This window comes from Leptopilina boulardi, unplaced genomic scaffold (genome assembly GCF_019393585.1).
Source record: "Leptopilina boulardi isolate dan_hultmark-lab unplaced genomic scaffold, ZJU_Lbou_2.1 LbouV2_32, whole genome shotgun sequence".
NCBI classification, from domain to species: Eukaryota; Metazoa; Arthropoda; class Insecta; order Hymenoptera; family Figitidae; genus Leptopilina; species Leptopilina boulardi.
The window spans coordinates 515,868-533,469 of NW_026137885.1; the positions used below are offsets into that span (position 1 = coordinate 515,868).

A 17,602-nucleotide genomic window follows, 5' to 3' on the forward strand; every position below is an offset into this window, starting at 1 on the left:
ACGTGCAATGAATATTAAAATAAAAAAATGCAATTTTTTTAAGCCCCTTGTATCGTTTGAAGAATATTCTAGTCTATTTATAAGTTTACTATATATTTGTATATTAAGTAATTTTGTGTACAGCAATTATCAATAAATATTCAACCAAAGATTGAAATTATGTTTTTATCATTTTCAATTTTCTTTCTTCGAGAAATAATAATAAAAATAATTATTTGTTAATTAAAAAGTTTTTTCGATGAAAAAAGGTTTTTTTTTTGTAATGAATATATATAGTCAATGAAAATTAAGAGTTGCGTTTATAAATATATTTTATTTGATAATCGCTACTCCTTCAATTTTTAAACATATTATTATTACGACGTCACGTGTGCAAGTACACATTAAATTTATTTTCTTGTACATTAAATTTATCTATAATTTCTTTACTGATTGAGCGTCAAGCTAGCAAATTGTAAAAGTTTGCCGACGTCTTTTCATATATAATGTATACTATAAAACACATAAATGTCACTATAATATATATATATATATAATGTTTCCTAAATGTTTTTCTTTGTCTATACAATTATAATTTTTCTCTTTTATCCAAGCGGAATAAGAAATAATAAATTTTCCTCAATTTTGAATAGAGAAAAAATTGTTTCTCTAAATTTCAAAAAGTAAATTAACGTTTACTATAAGTCTGATAAAAAAACGAAAAAAAATTTAATTGTTCTATAATATCGTTTATTAATATATATATATATATTTATTTTTTTTAATATTCAGACTTCGAAACGTTAAAATAATCTTTTCAAGGAAAATTTATTTCTTATTTTAATTCTCAAAAATTTTACTAAATATCTCATGCATACAATCATTCTAAAAAATTGATTTTTTTTTTCAAAATTTAAAAAATTGCAAATATGGAACTTATTTTATAGAAATGTGAAATGTTTATTTTCTTGAAATTAATTAAAACTGCTTAAAAAATATTCTGCAATTTAAAATCATTTGTCTATAATTGTTCGGCGATATTACAGAAAAAAAAAAACTGGACTCAAGTTCAAAATGAGCCAAACAATATTTGGTGGCGCCACCATTTTTGTTGCGTTACTCATTTTGAGCTCAGATTTTTTTTTTCTGTGATATTCTCGAAAAACAATGAAATAATTCTCGATAATGGCCAATCCTTCAAAAATTCATTGCTTATTAAAATTCAAGTCAATATTATATATAGTTATTTTTCAATAATAAGTACTGTACATAGAATTTTTTTTAAGGATTGATATGAAAAAGTATGTATCACAAAATGTTTAAGTATATATATATATTATCAATTTAAAATCATCGAAACAGTCAAATTATTATTATTTAAAAACAATTTTTGTTTTACTAAAAAGATTAAAAATTAAAATTTTTTTAAAAATTTCTTTTTAACTAATAAAGTTTAAAGAAAAATTTTCAAGAAATTTCCACTTTTTTTTGACTGTATTCGATTTACCTTAAACTCGATAAAATTAGGTCTAATAACAAATGTGCTTAATGAGAATGAAAAAAAAGGCCATATTCAATCATTAGATTAGATCAAAATCTAATCTAAATGAGATTACAGCTATAAGTAATAATAATCCAGCAATAAATGGATCTCCTTTTTTATACATAAAACAATAATAATAATACTTTTTTTTTGCATTAAGGTTTACAATACTAGAATATAAAATAGGATTTTAATTTTCAAAAAAAAATTCTAATATATATTTTTACGAACTTTTTGGCTCGTATTTCCGTTAAGAAAAGCATCAGAATCTGACTACAACAACAACAAGTACCCAGGCCCGATAAATGCAAAATTGATCGAACATTAATTTGCTCGTAATTAATGAGCAAGATATTATAGCACCATTGTTGAAATGTTCTTTTATCAGACGGAAATCTGAGCGAGGCCGTATCTCAGGATGGTAGAATATCAAGTTCAAGAACACTTTGTGTTTGTGGCCTGAGGTTTGTGTCCTCGCTTTTATGAATTGAAACATCATTAAATTGTCTAAATTTTTGTTGCTGATGATTGGCTACTAAATTCCTTGGAAGTGTTGCAATTGGATTTGTATTATGAATACGAGAAAGATTTTCATATTGATTAATACCATTCTCTGATTCTGAATTATGTCTTCTTTTAACTTCAAGCTCCAATTGTTGATGTTTTATTGATAAATCTTTATCCTCAAAACAAGGAACCGCTTGTAATGAAACAGTATTTCTTTTATCATTAAACAATGAACGAGGATTTAATGTAACTTCTCTCGCTGATCCAAATCGTTTAAATGTTGCATTCTCTGAATTATTGAGAAATCCAACATCAACTTTAACATATGGCTCTGGTAGACGTTTTTCAATTTTAATTTCAGTAACGCTCTGTCGTATAAGAATATCGGGTGCCGATTCTGGTAATGGTTCTTGTGATAAGGGCGGCCATTTTAAATCACGAGCCATATCTCTTTCGATAGCAAGATATTTTCTCTTTGTTTTATTCATATTGAACCAAAGATGTCTTAATTTACCAAAAAAGAGATATTCAACTAAAAAATATTCAACAAGAATTGAGAGGAAAAAATTTCCAATTCCATAGGCAACAACATAGAAACGAAAATTCATATCATCAGGTAGTATCAGCTCCATATTATCTTGAAGCCATTTAAATGGATAGAGAGCGAGATAAGTTGAAAATATTGTAAGAATTATAAAAGCCGATAATAGACCATAATTGGTAAAAAGTGATTTTCTATATGGAGGACCCTTGGAGAAAACAACAGCAAGCATAATATATTGAAATGAGCTAATAATGAAAATTGTATAATTTTCATGGCAGCCAACATCATCTTTATCATCAGCTACAACAAATGGCTTAAACCATTCCATTTGACGAAGATGCCAAAGACTTATATATTGAAAGAATGAAACAAGAAGAATTTGTATAAGAAGACTTATTATTGGCGTGATACTAAATAGACTGTTTAATGGTGGTGTTTTGACTAGAGGTCCAGCGTATGCTTTAGTTCTACCAAAAAAGAAGGCTAATATTGATATTATTAAAAGATCAATATAGAGAAATTCAATATCAGTTAAATTTGATTCAATTCCATAGAGTAGCATCACTGAAACGAATTGAATTAATGAATAGGCAGCCATGTACTTGAATATTCCAAACGATGTGACTAGTGCCGCTCGACCTTCTCGAATCACTGTTAATACACAAGAAATGTTTGTTTCACGGCTCGTGAATGGTGATGCCACCGATGATTCCGTATCTGATAATGAAATTCCCGTGTGAGCTGCTTTCAATGCTCCACAATCGTTTGCACCATCGCCAATCATTGCTGAAATATTTAAATATTAATAATTTTTGAACAATTTCTTACTTGAAAATTTTTGATTAAAATTTACTAACCAACATAGTAACCCAATGCTTGAAATTCTTGAACCAATTGTTGTTTTTGATCGGGAGACATCCTTGCAAATATAGCTCCTCTTGTTACTAACTTTGGTATCAATTCTGGATAATGTTGTTTGATCATGGCCCAAGTTTTTCCAGTTAGAGCAAAAACATATTTATTCTTTGCATGATAAATGCTGAAATAATCAAGTTATACTTATAATGTATTTGAAATAGAGACTGTCCACATCGAGAGCCAATCAGAAGGGTTAAATTTAATACTAAACTTTGCGTCTGCGCAGAATGTAAATCTGCGACCATAGTTGCGATAGTGACAGGTTAGAAAAGTTCGTTGGCTTTGGTGACCACGTGATCGCTTTTTCTAACCTGTCGCTAAGATAGTTCAAGTTGGGTGGGGGAATCCAATATGGCTGCTCTCAGCTGTTTTACTGGAAGACAAGCAAACCGCTGTCACTGTACATTTTTCACTGAATTTGAAATATTTTTCTTATTAATTTATTTTTTATGCAATACAGGAATAATAAAATGGTTTTATTTTGCTGTATGCGAGGAGACAGGGATGAAACTTCCTTTTTTAGAATTCCTGCAGTAATAAGCGTCAACAACAGAAAATATAAAACTACTTATTGCAATCCTTTGTCGCGGGTAGAAAGTGATTTAACAAAAAGTGGCGATGAATTCATTAAATTATCGAAAAGAAGACAGGAAAAGTGGGTAAATGCAATAAAGCGGGGAAAATTGACTGTTTCCCAATTAAAAATATTCCGAGTATGTTCTAAACATTTTATGACAGGTAAGTAGGTTTTTCCTTTTGTTTATGTGGATTATGCATAACAATATTGTGCACTTTTCTTATTATTAATTCATTCAATTAACCATTAATTAATATAATTTATTTATTATATTTTTAAAATATTAATATCTGAAACATATAAATGCATGCATAATAGAAATTACATTTTATATAGGACGCCCTGCTGACATAAACAATTATACTGATCCAGATTGGGCACCATGTCAAAATCTTGGGTATGAGAAGGGAGTTTCTATTAAAAATAGAACGGATCTTGATAAGTATCACCGTTCCGAAAAAATGGTATTTGTAGCAAAAATAATAATAATAATTTCAATTAAACTTATTATGAAGGGTACCCAGTAAGAAGAGGTTAATTGATACGATTAACCTCTTCTTATTGGGTACCCTTTATAATAATTAGATAATAAGTTTAATTGAAATTATTATTATTATTTTTGCTACAAATACCCTTTTTTCGGAACGGTGATACTTATCAAGATCCGTTCTATTTCTATTTCCTGTCTTCTTTTCGATAATTTAATGAATTCATCGCCACTTTTTGTTAAATCACTTTCTACCCGCGACAAAGGATTGAAAGGATTGCAATAAGTAGTTTTATATTTTCTGTTGTTGACGCTTATTACTGCAGGAATTCTAAGAAAGGAAGTTTCATCCCTGACTCCTCGCATTCCACATCCAACAATACAGCAAAATAAAACCATTTTATTATTCCTGTATTGCATAAAAAATAAATTAATAAGAAAATATTTCAAATTCAGTGAAAAATGTACAGTGACAGCGGTTTGCTTGTCCTCCAGTAAAACAGCTGGGAGCAGCCATATTGGATTCCCCCACCCAACTTGAACTATCTTTTCTGCGTAGACGCAAAATTTAGTTTAGGATTTTAAATTTAACCCTTCTGATTGGCTCTCGGTGTAGCCAGCCACATTTTTTGAATTAAATATTAAAAACAATTTACTTACTTGTCAGAAAGATAGTTTAAATTATTTTCCGTCTGATGATTGCTAAATGAGCCACTTTCAATGGTTTCTAAACTAATGACACTATTGAGGTCAGTCATTTCGCTAAAATCGCCTTGACCATTGGGAGACATTGGACTATGTTGACTATCACTTCTAGTGAAATAAACCTGAGGTTTAGTTTGATTTTGTTGTGAAATTGTGGCCACTGCTATAACAGGCATTCCTGGTTTGACAATATCACAATCACGTGCAACTGACAATGCAGTTAGCATATTATCACCAGTGACCATAACAATTTTGATAGATGCTGCGTTTAAAGCGGATATCACAGGCATTGTTTCCGGTTTCAGTCGATTTTCAAGTATCACAAAGCCCAAAAATGACAAATCCGTTTCAACTTTTTCACGTACAATTCGTTGTACTTTTGCATATGTTAAACGATTTAATGATTTGTGCGCTAAAGCTATTACTCGATATCCCTCTGATGTATATTCCTGAAGAATACTATTAAAATCCGATGGAATTGAATCTGGTTTTGATAGACTGTGAATCATTTCTGGACTTCCTTTGCAATAGAGATCATAATGATTTGCACCTAAAGTTCTTGTAATGACGCTCATACGCTGTAGGCTCGATGTAAATGGAAATTGTCTAACTATACCAATTTCTAAACCCTGATCAGCTAAATCAGCTGTTGATTCAGTTAAAGCACTCTCAACATTATTTAATGAAATATTTTCAGTCATTTCAGATGTTGTTGAATTTTGTCTCATTGGCGATGTTGTTATTTCACTGAGAGATTGATCGAGAAGTTTTGATCCTGATGGAGGACGAACGACTGTTGGAAATAACATTGAAAATTTAGATGTATCGGAGACATTTGGTTCCTCTAATGTCCAGCCGGTGGATTCAAACATTTTTAAATCTAACGGATCACCAACCAATTGATCATCAATTATTGTTATTCCATGGCATGTTACCATTCCAATAAGTACATTATTCAATGGTAGATGAGTAATATTTTTAACTGGAATTTGAAATTTTCTCGATGAAATAGGAACAACGCCCCACATATCAAGACCGTCTTCTGTTAAAGTACCGGTCTTATCAAAACAAACACAATCGAGTGAACCGGAAACATTAATTGTTCGTGGACTAGTACAATATATTCTATTTTTTACCAATCGATTTTGAGCTAACAATCTTCCAACTGTCATGGCTGCAGGTAGCGCTGGCGGTACTACAATTGTTATGAGATCCAATGCTTCTAACACTATATGACTACTTGGAACGCCTCTCAATGCTTTGGTTACAATGGTAAATATCACACCAATGCCTGCAATGCAAGCGAGCATTATTACAAATTTATATGAATCTTGTTCAAATTTATAATCAACTGGCGGTGGATAAAGAATTGATCTCACTAAACCTCCTTTGCTGGTATTAAATCCCGTTCTTATAACAACTGCTAATACCTTTTCAGTTCCAAAATATCGTGTTTGAATTATTCTCGTACCAGAATAAAGTGTATGCCTAGCGTGTTCTTTTGTATCGTACATAATTTCCTTCGATGATGGAATTGGAGTTTTAGTAACAGGAACAGATTCCCCAGTTAACATTGATTCATTTAAAATACAATTTCCAGTTAGGAGTACTGCATCGCATGGCATTAGACAACCATGAGGTGGTATGACTATTATATCTCCAGGAACAAGACGTTCTGCAGGTACTTCACAAGTGTGACCCAGTGTACGATCACGTATTACTGTGGCTACATCGGAAGACGCAACAGTTGTTCGTAAATTTTGTTGATTCTGCAAACAAAAAAATCAAAATTTTCTTTAATCCACATTTTCTTTTTAATAACAAAAAAAAAGAACTTACCCGTCGAGTTTGTAAAACAGCCATTCCAACACTAACACCCGACATAGTGAGAATAACCATAGCATAATAAACATAATTGTCAGCAATCCATAAACTAAAACTGAAGATTTGGAAGACGTAAAATGGATTTAGAACTTCGAGGCACAACAATGTCAATATTGTTTTCACAGAAATTACTATTTCATTGTTACCATAAATACTGCGTCTAAGAAAAAAAAGAAAAATTGTTACTTCATTAAAATTACCGTTAGGAAAATAATCTAATTACCTCATATACTGTTCAAATGAACTCAGTCCAGTCATTTGATGAAGTGTGGAAGTAAGTACACCATTATCAAGTCCTCTAAGTTTAAGAAATTCACATCTATCTTTATCCCAGACATAAATAACTTTCTTGCAACTAAATGTAATGATTGATGGAACAGCTGAAAAAAAAACAAAAATTTTATTAATTTTAAACTGTATTTTCTTTCTAGTTTTTGAAAAATATTAATTTCATTACATTTAAAATGACCTCCTGACAAATGAATTGATAACATTGGAAATTCTTTGCCTTCTGATACTGTGATAATACTATCATTTTCCGACCATGGCTCATTGTCAATTAGATAGTCACCATCAGAAGATGCTTTTCTGAAAAAAAAAAGAAATTTTTTTTTCAAAAAGTTTTCAAAATTTTTTCAAATTCACAATATACTTACGATACTTCCTGAGCAGTTAGAGTCTTTATTTTTTTCACATAATAACTTGTATGTTTGTCCTGAAATTTCTCTATAAGCAAAACGGTGTCAGCCTCTTCCAAAAGACACTTTGAATGGGTTGCTTGCAACATTAAATGTGGAACCCAATGGAAAATCAGTCTAAGTAGCCCTCCTGTGATGACAATCAGACACCAAGTTGTGGCAGTTTGTATTGCATTTCGTTTATACCTAAAAATTAAAAATAAAATCTATTAAAGTAAAACCAATTCCCACTTGGAAAGATTCCCCGGAAAATGCCCACTGGAGGTTCTATCAGAATTCCGCCGGAACTTACAACGTAATTCCGTCAAAAATTCCATTGGAGTTCCAAAGAATTAACCGATGGGATTCCGACGGAATTAGGACTCAAAAAAATTTAAAAAAAAATTAATCGGAATCCCATCGGAAATTCTTTGGAACTCCGATGGAATTTCGACGGAATTACGTTGGAAGTTCCGGCGGAATTCTAATAGAACCTCCAGGTGGCACTTTTCGGGGAATCTTTATTTCTCTTATACACAGAAATAATCTAGTTTTCATTTTTGTTTCAACTCAAAATCAGCCAATGCTAAAGGAAATAGACAGTGGCGCCACCAACCTGACTCACTTTTGTTGCACTTCAAAAAATAAATAGCGTACTTTTGAGACCGAAGTTTTTTCTGTATATATAGTCAAAGTATAAATATATGGCAAAAAATCTTGTCAGTAGTTGTATTGATTACACCGTTCGATACGATTTGTGATCCACAAAAAAATCCAACATTTTCGGAAACTAGGACCAAAAAAAAAAACTACCCGTCTCTGCACGGAAAAAAAGAAAAAGTAATTTTTATTACTTTCATAGTAAAACGGGAATTGTCCGAAGTTTCTGCGCATCTCTGGTAACTTTTACTACAAAAAAAAGTAAAATTTACTATTTTTGTAGTAAATTTTACTATTCCGTAGTAAATTTTACTATTCTGTAGTAAATTTTACTATTCCGTAGTAATTTTTACTATTTCTGGAGTAGATTTTTACTATTTTTGGAATAAAAGTTGCCAGAGATGCGCAAAAATTTCGAATAGTTTCCGTTTTACTATGAAAGTATAGTAAAAAATTACTTTTTCCTTTTTTTCCGTGTGACAGTTTTGCAAGATGATCAAGTTGTTTGTGATTTTTAGGTGTGAAAATAAACCCCTAAATGAAAATTGACAAGATATCTTTCAAAAATTATTAATATTTTATAAAACTTGTTATCTCGGCGTTTTCGGGGTCGCTGATTATTTAATCTGGTGTCATATTTTCAAAATTCAAAATGGCGGATCAAATTTTTAAAAAGTTATTAATTTTTTTATAAAACTTGGTATTTAGGAGTTTTTGGGGTCGCTGATGACGAATCTGATGTCAAATTTTCAAAATTCAAAATGGATATAAAATAAAAAATTAATAACTTTTTAAATCAGCCAACTCGAAAACCCCCAGATAGCAAGTTTTATAAAATATTAATAATTTTTTAAAAAATATCTTGTCAATTTTCATTTAGGGGTTGTTTTCACCCCTAAAAACCACAAACGACTTGATCTAGCAAAACGGCCAGACACGGATATTTTTTTTTTTTTTTTGGTTCTAGTTTCCGAAAATGTTGGATTTTTTTGTGGGTCAAAAAAAAAGTTGAATTTTGTCGGATGGTGTTATCATAATGAAAGAATGATATTTAATATTATGTTTACATTCTTATAATTAAATTATTAGGAAATTTGTATTCACATTCAAAGTACAAAGTTTTTTTTTTGTTACAAGAATTTTGCAAAATATATATCTTTTCAAGTATTTCTTTTTGTAAACATATTTTAAAAGTTGTTTATAAAACCAATTTCTTTGTAATCATTTTTGTGCGGTTAATTGTAATAATTATTATTTATTTAATTCAATGGAAAATTGAAAAAAAATACATATTTTAAGCCTGACGTAATGTATAATATTTATATTTCAATGAAAAAAAAAAAAAATGTTTTTCACTTTTTTTGTGTATATAACATACCCGTAAATTTCCATTTGATCTTCTTCGCCTGGATTGATGTAATCCACACCATTCTTGAGTTGAAGGAGGCCATTGCCTCTTGTTTCTGAAATTGAAAAAATTTTATCAACACTCATTGATTTGTATATATGATCGCGAAACATTGTGTAGAGACTATATAACTAAACCACGTGATTGGTTTATAGTTATAACGTAGGTATATACTTTCTCTGACCGAGTAATACAAACTATATATATATATATATATACAAACAAGAATGACGTTATTTAATAGGTTCAAGACTATTTATAATTTGATTAATTTGTTTTTTCGACTATAATGATAAAATAATAAAATTGTTAATGAAATAATGATTTAATTCTTTTTGTTAAATCACTACAGTGTAAAAAAAAGGAGTTGAATTTCAACTCCCTAGGGGATGCAATAAAAGTCCCCCACCCTTTTGGAATTGAAGCGAAGGGAGTTAATGCTTTTCGAATTAATTTTATGCCTAGGGAGTTGGTTTTAAGGAGTTAATTTCATTATTAACTCCTTTTTTGAGTTGATTTTTAACTCGAAAAATTTAACTCCCAGTAACGTTAACTCCCTAATTTTTTTTTTACAGTGAATTAGTGTCTATTGAAATAGAAACGATACTTTAAACTTGAAGAAATAACAAATATATTATTAAAAATATTAACTTTTTTAAAAATAGCATATGCTGGTATTACTGCAAGTTTGCATGAATTACTGCGAATGGTGTGCACCAACGCTAAAAGTGTTGATTTAGAGGTTAGGTTGACTGGATAGACCACAGTAAAAGCAGAATACGAAAAATATATACGCATGCTCTAATTACTGTGATAGGTTCGATTGTAACTTGAATAAATAATTTGATAATAGTCGAAATATGCATAATTAGTGGATATAATATCAAATATCATTACACAGTTTTCTGAGGCTCTCAAATTGAGACCATAAATAGTATCAAAACGTTGCATTATCAACAATTTGATACACTTTCTGGTCAATTTGATATTCTCAGAAAAACTGTGTTTGGAATAAATTTTAAAGTAATTTTGAAACAGTTTTATGTTCTCAATTATACTAAGTTTTACTAATCGCAGTAATTGGCGCATCAGCAGTAATTGATACACTTATACCCTAGTCAAAAATAATAGCGAAACAAAAATAATTCAACAATTTAATATAGTCAAAATCGACAGAGATCTAGACACTAATACTGCCGTGCGAAATAAAAACTTAAGTCATATTTTGTTCAAACGGAGAAAATGACGAAAAACTGTTTGTATTTAAAAACCTAATGTAATATATAAATAATTCTTTAATCTAACTTCACTTCCTAGATAATTTGATAGAGTTCTTTTTAATTCTGAAGTCAAAAAGTTAATTATTTAAACAAATTATATTAAATAATTGACTTACGTTTTATTTTTTAAAAGCAAAACTTGGTTAACTCGAGTTACGTATAGTGCTTTTCGAAAAGGTATAGGCGAGCGCGAGCCTTCGTTCAGAAGTAAGAACTTAGTTAACTCAAGCTAAATGCATGGGATTTCGAATTCACCCGACGAAAATCCGAACTTTAACGAAATTGACTTACGCTTCCTCCCATCGAAATGCAGTGTCCGGCTCATGCCACTTTTCGAAAGAGAAAAAACACTCAAGTCGAGTTAACTAAGTTTTTATTTCGTATTTTATTCTCGATCTCAACGCATCCTACGATTTTTGGACTACTCAACTCGAGTTACCTTTTATCAATAGTATTCTTTCATTTTCTGGGTTTTTGTAGATGTTTAATAACTATTTTTTGCAATAAATAATTAAAATAATTTTTAATAACGTAATCAGACGCAGTTTTTTCTTACGAATCCATTGATACCAATCACAGTTTTCCTAAAAGTATCAAATTGAGACCAAAAATTGCATCAAAACTTTGCAACGTTTTGATGCATATAAGTTATATCCAAAAGAGATCGTTTTGTGTATCATTTTTAGAAATGGGTCTCATTTTTTGATGCAAAAAATTTAATCAATTTATATCAATCATGGCCGCGAATTGAATCGACTCAAAATTAAACGAATTTTTTTCAGATATTTTGGTAATAGTACAATTGCGGAGACCATTTCACTATATTTAATTTGAAAATGAAAATAACAGAAAATCAAAGACAATGTGCAATTCAATAATTAAAAAGTGACAGCTTATAAACATAACCTAAAATGCATGAGAAAAAATTTGTCGATAAAATCAATATAGCCGAGCTTTTTAGAAGGTAGATGGCAGTTTTGTTTTTTATAAAAACGATTCAGAAAAAATTTAAAGAAAGAAAATAGATGAGTGCTGCCATCTACCTTCTAAAAAGCTCGGCTATATTGATTTTATCGACAAATTTTTTCTCATGCATTTTAGGTTATGTTTATAAGCTGTCACTTTTTAATTATCGAATTGCACATTGTCTTTGATTTTCTGTTATTTTCATTTTTAAATTAAATATAGTGAAATGGTCGCCGCAATTGTACTATTACCAAAATATCTGAAAAAAATTCGTTTAATTTTGAGTCGATTCAATTCGGCCATGATTGATATAAATTGATTAAATTTTTTTTGCATCAAAAAATGAGACCGTTTCGTGTATCATTTCTAAAAATGATACACAAAACGATCTCTTTTTGATATAACTTATGTGCATCAAAACGTAGCAATAGAAAAAGATACAACCAAGTTTACTGTGTATAAAAACTCATTTTTGTCAAAAAATATGACTTAACTAAGTTTTTACATTGTACGGCAGAATAGTATCCGGATATTCAAGCTATCCTATACGGATGTTCTGATATGGGGATATCTAAATCAGTGCGACGAGTTTTCTTTAATTCATCAGTGGAATTACAACGGACAATCAATGATTTTTACTGATTCTCAATGAAATGATGAATTAAAGAAAACTCGTTCACTGATTTAGATTCATTGATATCCAAAAATTTCCGGATACGGATGAAAATATTCTGAAATGTCCGTTGCTGTTTAAGATTATTTTCTGTAAACTTTGTGCTTATCATAAAAATTTTATCATTCATTTTAAAGAATCTGTGTATAATAATAAATTAGTGTTTACTATTTCTGATAACAATTTTTAAAATTAATGACATAATTATTAAGTCTAGTGACTCATAGATCCATAACAGAGAACTGGGTCATATGATGAATTATCCAGTCATTGACTCGACGCATGTTTATATATGTATACATTGATAATCATCAGAGAGAGAGAGATACTTCAATCCCTTACCCTCTAACAATTCCGTTTTTTGCTCTTGCTGTTGTTCTGCATTGCCTCCAGTGCCTCTATTATTTCCAAAAACGCTATAAGAATTTCTTCCAAAGCTGATGTTGAGTTTACTCGGTGTTGTTGGCATTTTAATTTCTCTTCCTTTTTTTTAAATTACAATCACAAAAAAAAAACTTTGGCACACAACCCCCCTTCTTTTTTTATAAACACTAATTCTAGATATATATATATATTATCTGTTTTCTAAATTTATTGTCCTTGTGTTAAAAAGTCTGAAAAAATTTTTTCAGGAAGAACTCGCGATCCGGAAGTTTGGAATTATCAGCCAATTCTTTCCGGTTGAGCCGTCTGCTACCGATATTGGTTGCAATTCATTTTCATGACTTTTTGGAGAATTATTAATGATGTCATTATAAGGCCCTTATTTTGCATTTGGTCTTTTTCACCTTGGGAATATGAAAATTCCCGTTTGCAAACGTTGGGTCAGGAAACTTTTTCTGAAAATTTGATGATGATAATGATGATTTGCAGCTGGTGCTATCGTTTTGGGCTGCCTTTAATTATTGGAATATTGTGTCAGTCACCAGGATCAGTGAGTTTTCGCCAACCAATATGAGGCGTTGTGACAGCACGTTCACCCTCGCTCATACCGCGTTTCAATATTGGCTCTTGAAACAAGTCTTGACACTGAAAAAAGGCAGCCACAATTTTTATTCTTTTAATGAAATCATTCACTAACAATGAATCAAAATTATTTCTCTTTGGCGCCTCGCTATTGTTCACGTGCCTCCCTGTTGCTCCAAAGTACGATCTCAAATACATTACGGGCAAGGGATAAATTTTTTTTATGCCGTCCAATTGACAGCGAAATTAAAAAAAAAAAAAAAAGTGAAAAAAAGAAACCCAAACTTTTTCTTCTTTTTTTTAAGTCACTTTTTTAAAATAGAAAAACACTTTTGAGAGCTGAGCTCTCTCACTTTTTGAAATTATTAATTTTAGCACAATTGCACAAAAATTGCAGAAATTTCTATTAAAAATTTAAACGATTCTTTTAAAAATGTTACTCTCCTTAGGACTTCTAAGTGCACAAAAAACACCAGAATTGTTATTAATATTAAACATTTTGCTCATTATTTTTACTTTAACTATATTTTAAATAAAGAAACGAAAAAGAAAAAAGTTCTCTTCTTACTGAGAGTCTGATTGGGAAAATTTTAGTATTTTTTTTTTTGCCACACACACACACACTATACACTTATCGAAAATGATTCATTCGATTAAAAGAATAATTTTTTCAAACACTTTTTATTGGGAACATTGAATGTGTTAGAAAGAAGACTGATGACTAATTAAGTAAGAACACTGCACTAAATACTAAACTTGACTTCCACTTAAATGCTGAGTTGACTATATTCCAAATAAATGTGTACGAATACAAGGAAATTGCATTCTATTGTGTAAAGATGGCGTGTACGACCTCATTCGTTGAAGGTCTCTTCTTTAAATCAAAAAAAAAAAAAAACCCGGTGTTTTACATCTATTTTTGAATATTATTTAAAATGAACAGAGAATTTTTGTTTCTCATTCCTATTTTTATTTTTCACGTAAAATTTAAAAGTCGAAAATTGAGTCAAGCTCTAATTATCGTATCCCAGAATCACGACGCTCTGTATATACGAATTAGGAGAATCGTTTCGGCTTTAGCAGAAGACTTGCGCGTTGGGTATATATTCTGTGATGTCGTCTGTTTGTTCGGTTTTGTATTCTCATCAGGGCTGTATGTATTTATCAATTGAGCCCAAAAAATGAAAAAAAATTTTCTATATTTTTTGAGTGGGGGGAAAGAGGAATTTATTTACACATTTTTAAATATTAGACACAAAATGCAACAAATTTTGTTTATGTAAAAAAAAAAAAAAAATTCTAATTCCAAATACCCAAACGGACAGTTTGATGATAGTCAAAGAGGAATGAGCATCAATGTGCCAATTACTGCTACTTGACTACCATCAAAATGTCCATTTGAGCGCTTAGGGTAATTGAATTAGAATTTTTTTGAATATTTCTTAATTTTTTATCATCAAATCATCAAAAACAGAAGAATTTTGCAGATTCTCATTTTTATGAAATATTCTAAATGAACTTTCACATTGTTTCCTATGTAGCTTATCTAATTATCTTTAACTTAATTAGATCATTAAAAAAATACATTAAAAATCAATAGACCAAAAATATTTTTATTTAAAAATGTAATGTTGAAAATTGTATATTTATATATATATTTTTTTTAAATAATTTTGTACATCAGTTCAAGGCTTAAATTAGAAGCACACGTGCCAATAATTTATACTTAATCCGAGATATATAATCTATTTTATTTTATTATCTAATAAAATTTTGACTTTACGTATACATACCTTTATGATTTCCTCAGAGGAAAAAAAATTTCTTTCAATTAATTTTAAAACTTCTCGAATTATAAATAGTATATTATTTAAATTATTATAAATATCACATTTTTGTTAAACTCATTGAATAAATTTTGTTCTTTAAATAAATTTCTATTAAAATTATTTTAAACTTAAATAATTTGGAATTTTTTTTTTTTTGCAGCCGCTACGAAGAAAGGAGTTCTTTTTTTTTATTTTCCATTTAATATTTTATTATCTGTATATCATAAAAAAGTATTTTTGAAATATTAAGAGGAACACAATAATATATTGGTTTATTTTGTCATATTATCAAAGCTTAACATCAATTGTATCAATATACATATATATCTCAGGGAAAAAATTTAAAAAAAAATTTAATTTTTCAATCGCAAAGGAAAAATATTTAATACATTTTTTTTTTTTAAAGAAATAGTGATTAAAAAAGTCAGTTAACACTGAAAAAAAAGGTTTGGTACAAACATTTGGTTGGTATTTAAGCAACCAAAATTTTTTTTTATTGAATCAACAAAATTTTGGTTGTGCCATAATCAAACTTTAGTTAGGACAACAAAAAATCCTTTTTTTCTAATTTTGGTTGTGTCAAATAAATTTTGATTGAGACAATTAAAATTTTGTTGTTTCAACAAAAATATTTTTTGGTTCCTTAAATACCAACCAAACGTTTGGTTGTCAATACCAAATCCTTTTTTCAGTGAAACATTAGAACTTAACAATAAAATAAATTATTTCAAAATATAATACTTTTCAACAAATTATAGATTTATTAAAAATGACATTACTTTAATTGATTATTAATTAAATTATTAATTAATGCACACTGTAAGAAGAGATTGCTTCAAAGTGAAATAATTCTTTTTTACAGTGATCTTAATATTTATTAAAAAATTCACTATTCTATTATACAATATACTAATTATTAATATATACATATTTATATATATATATATAGATATACATATTAAGATTATATAATATATTTATATTTTATTGAAATAAAAACATTCCTACCGCTTATATCATTCATCGTTGTATTTATGTTATAAAATTATAGATGAAAAATGCTTTTTTTTTTTGGAGTAATAACATAAACCGTAATCCATGAATTGGTGCCAAAAATAAAAAAAAAAAAAAAAAAAAAATTTTTGAACGAAAATATTCACATATTGATAATAAGAATTTTTAGCCAAAAATCCAATAGAACTCTCTATACATAATAATTATCTTTTCTCGCGATTCGCGTGTCACACGCGCATGCTTTTCAGTCAATACGCAACTCACTGAAATCCAAACAAAATAGGAGCCTGTATATTGAAAAAGATATTTGGTAAGATTAGTTATTAGTACTTATATCTGATTGGTTGATGTTTGCCCCATTTCAAATCTTTCTTATCATAAAATTAATGATTATATATATATGTACAGTCCTGTAAAGTCTAATATATATATATATTCAGGGCCGCCGTGTACATTATATAAATTTAATGTTATTTTAATTATAAAGCAATTTGTTTCTCAAACATTTTTTTTTTTTTTTTTTAATTATTTCTTAATGAATAAAAATTTAAATAAAATTAATTTAAATTTTAAATAGGATTGAATTTTAAATATATAAATAAATTTTGAATATAAATAAATTTTAAATATAAATAAATTTTAAATAGAATGAAAAATTTTTTTTTTTAGTAAAAAAAATCATTAAGAAAGCAGAGAAAAGAAGAATGTAGGTAACGATGTCAGTCGTTTGAAAAAATAGTATGTCAATATGGTTTTAAAAGAAACCGATAGAGGTCAGCAAAAGGTCATATATGATGATTTGCAATATATATATAATTTTTTTTTTTAAATATTTTATAAAAAAATAAATATTAGTTTTGAAAAAAAAATTTAATTATTTTTTGATTTGACAAAAATAAATAAAAATAAAAAAAAATGAATAATTATATTTAATAAAAAAAAATTAGGGAAATAGTTAACTAATAAATTTTAAGATTAAATAATA

General features: G+C 28.7%; 1 protein-coding gene across 2 annotated transcripts; it reads right to left on the reverse strand.

Annotated features, from left to right (window-relative positions):
* Nucleotides 1-293: 293 nt before the first annotated feature.
* LOC127284217 (polyamine-transporting ATPase 13A3) lies at nt 294-16,896 on the reverse strand. 2 transcript variants are annotated; one of them, XM_051309545.1, is made up of 9 exons: nt 16,612-16,896; nt 9,860-9,944; nt 7,801-8,028; nt 7,602-7,732; nt 7,368-7,524; nt 7,100-7,304; nt 5,216-7,029; nt 3,431-3,612; nt 294-3,359 (listed from the first exon to the last, which is right to left on the reverse strand). In XM_051309545.1, the coding sequence occupies exons 1-9, from the start codon at nt 16,625-16,627 to the stop codon at nt 1,936-1,938; spliced, it is 4,242 nt and encodes a 1,413-aa protein (XP_051165502.1). In that variant the 5' UTR covers nt 16,628-16,896; the 3' UTR covers nt 294-1,935. The 2 variants fall into 2 exon arrangements, with proteins under 2 accessions (XP_051165502.1, XP_051165501.1); XM_051309544.1 differs by lacking the exon at nt 16,612-16,896 and adding an exon at nt 13,151-13,293.
* Between the last annotated feature and the right edge of the window lie 706 nt (nt 16,897-17,602).

Bases quoted from the DNA above. Each gene is read 5' to 3' on its own strand.
- LOC127284217 (XM_051309544.1), bottom strand. From the start codon at position 13,277: ATGCCAACAACACCGAGTAAACTCAACATCAGCTTTGGAAGAAATTCT. The intron at 9,945-13,150 runs GTAAGGGATTGA...TTTCAATTTCAG, and splicing joins AAAAACGGAATTGTTAGAGG to AAACAAGAGGCAATGGCCTC. The intron at 3,613-5,215 runs GTAAGTAAATTG...TGATTATTTCAG, and splicing joins TTAAACTATCTTTCTGACAA to CATTTATCATGCAAAGAATA.